Here is a 1737-nt window from a genome sequence, read left to right as displayed (position 1 = left end):
TCCCACGACCCCCGCTCTTCACCTGAAGCCTTGACTGAATAATTTTTTCCGTTGTTGTGTAATCTTAAATATCTAAAATTACAAATAGTTCATACATATATTCAACACACGCCTATATATTAAAACCAGGGAGGAGACCCTCTACAAGCGGGGGAACCTGAGCATACCCCCCTCGATCTACCTTTCCCGAGATTCTGCCGCAAAGAGACCGACTGGAAAATCTCAGAACCCGACTCTACGGCTGCCTTCTCCAACTATCCCCGAGTCTACCGCTAGGCTGTTGAGCGGGCTCTCCCGCTCCGCCGGACGTGCAAAGCACGCATGCACTTCTCCCAGATTGTTTTGTCAATCCGGGGACCTGCATTCTTACTCTCCACTCCCGCACAGCCCCCGTTCCCAAAGATCTATTCCTTCGGTGCAAGGTGAGTGACGGAAATTTGCAACGTCTGGTTCGCAGGCCAGATGCACTCGGTGTGCGGGACAGAGGACCCTCTAAGGGAGATTCTCCAGTCGTCGGTCTGATACAGCGATTGCTATAAACACTCCTAATAAAGGTGTACAAGAAGCTAGACCCGCCCCCTGGAGCCCGAGTCCTCGCACGCCAGGCGCCCGGGAGAACACTTTTTCCTCGATCCGGGGAAAGCAAAACCGAATTTTAACATAAACATATTTGCATACGCCCCTCCCCTTGGCCCCGCCCCTAGGTGGCGCGGGCGCGCCGCCGAACGCCAGCGCCAGGGGGCGGGGTGGGGGAGGGGGCGAGGCCCTCCGAGAGCCGGGTTGGGCTCGCGGTGCTGTGATTGGTATACCCGGACTCCGCCTCCAGCGCATGTCATTAGCATATCATTAGCTGTCCGCTCGGGCTCCGGAGGCAGCCAACGCCGCCAGTCTGAGGCAGGTGCCCGACATGGCGAGTGCAGTGCTGCCGAGCGGATCCCAGTGTGCGGCGGCAGCGGCGGTGGCGGCGGCGGCGGCGCCTCCCGGGCTCCGGCTCCGGCTTCTGCTGTTGCTCTTCTCTGCCGCGGCACTGATCCCCACAGGTAGGTGTGGGCACCGGCCGGTTGGCCCCTGAATCTCCCAAGGCACCCCAGTAGCCGTAGCCACAGAGGGGGGAAACGTTTCCATGACAACCTCCCCCCACTTCCTAAATCCGAAGCGGAGGGAGTGTAGAGAGGAAACTCAGGGCTGAGAGGGAAGGGGCTGAGGGGAATCTGTGAGCCCCTTCTACCCTGCCCGGCTGAGTGTGAATGAGAGTCCCCAGGGATGGCTGCACCCACACCTTCCCTACCCGGCTTTGCGCGGGGTGCAGCGTGGAGTGAGAATGGGGGGCCCGGGGGCTGTAAAGCATGGGGGAAGGGGATGAATCGCAGACAACCTCAACCCTTCCGGACCCTCCTAAACTCGCCGTTGTCCCCGTAACTTGCAGGTCCTCCCACCTCCCAGGGCTGCCCATTCGCCCCCACCTCTCCAGAGGGCCCCCCCCAGTTCTCCATCCCCAAAGCCTCCCGGTGGCTGACTCCCAGCAGCCGGCGGCGTGATTTCTCCCCGGTCCCCAGGACATCCCCAGACTTCTCTGATCTCCCTTGCCCCTTCCCCCCACGCGCTCTGCCTTTCTCCCCTGTCCCCAAATTGCACGCCTCTCGTGTTTCCCTCCGGCGGATCGCAGCCCTCCGCCCCCTCGGCTCCGCTGCGGGTCTTTTTGGCCTGGCTCCAGGCGGGGAAAGTTCCCCGGCCCGG

General features: G+C 61.3%; 1 protein-coding gene across 7 annotated transcripts in view; it reads left to right on the top strand.

The window, feature by feature from the left end:
• The first annotated feature begins 778 nt into the window (after nt 1–778).
• Nucleotides 779–1737, top strand: part of CADM1 (cell adhesion molecule 1) — a 340206-nt gene continuing 339247 nt past the window's right edge. For all 7 annotated transcript variants that reach the window (XM_011977058.1, XM_011977057.1, XM_011977052.1 and 4 more), the window contains exon 1: nt 779–1040. In XM_011977058.1, coding sequence (XP_011832448.1) covers nt 908–1040 — 133 coding nt within the window. In that variant the 5' untranslated portion in view covers nt 779–907. The remainder of the gene's footprint in view (nt 1041–1737) is intronic.

The sequence above is a fragment of the Mandrillus leucophaeus genome, unplaced genomic scaffold, assembly GCF_000951045.1.
Source record: "Mandrillus leucophaeus isolate KB7577 unplaced genomic scaffold, Mleu.le_1.0 Scaffold172, whole genome shotgun sequence".
NCBI classification, from domain to species: domain Eukaryota; kingdom Metazoa; phylum Chordata; class Mammalia; order Primates; family Cercopithecidae; genus Mandrillus; species Mandrillus leucophaeus.
This window is presented reverse-complemented; position numbering and strand designations above follow the sequence as displayed.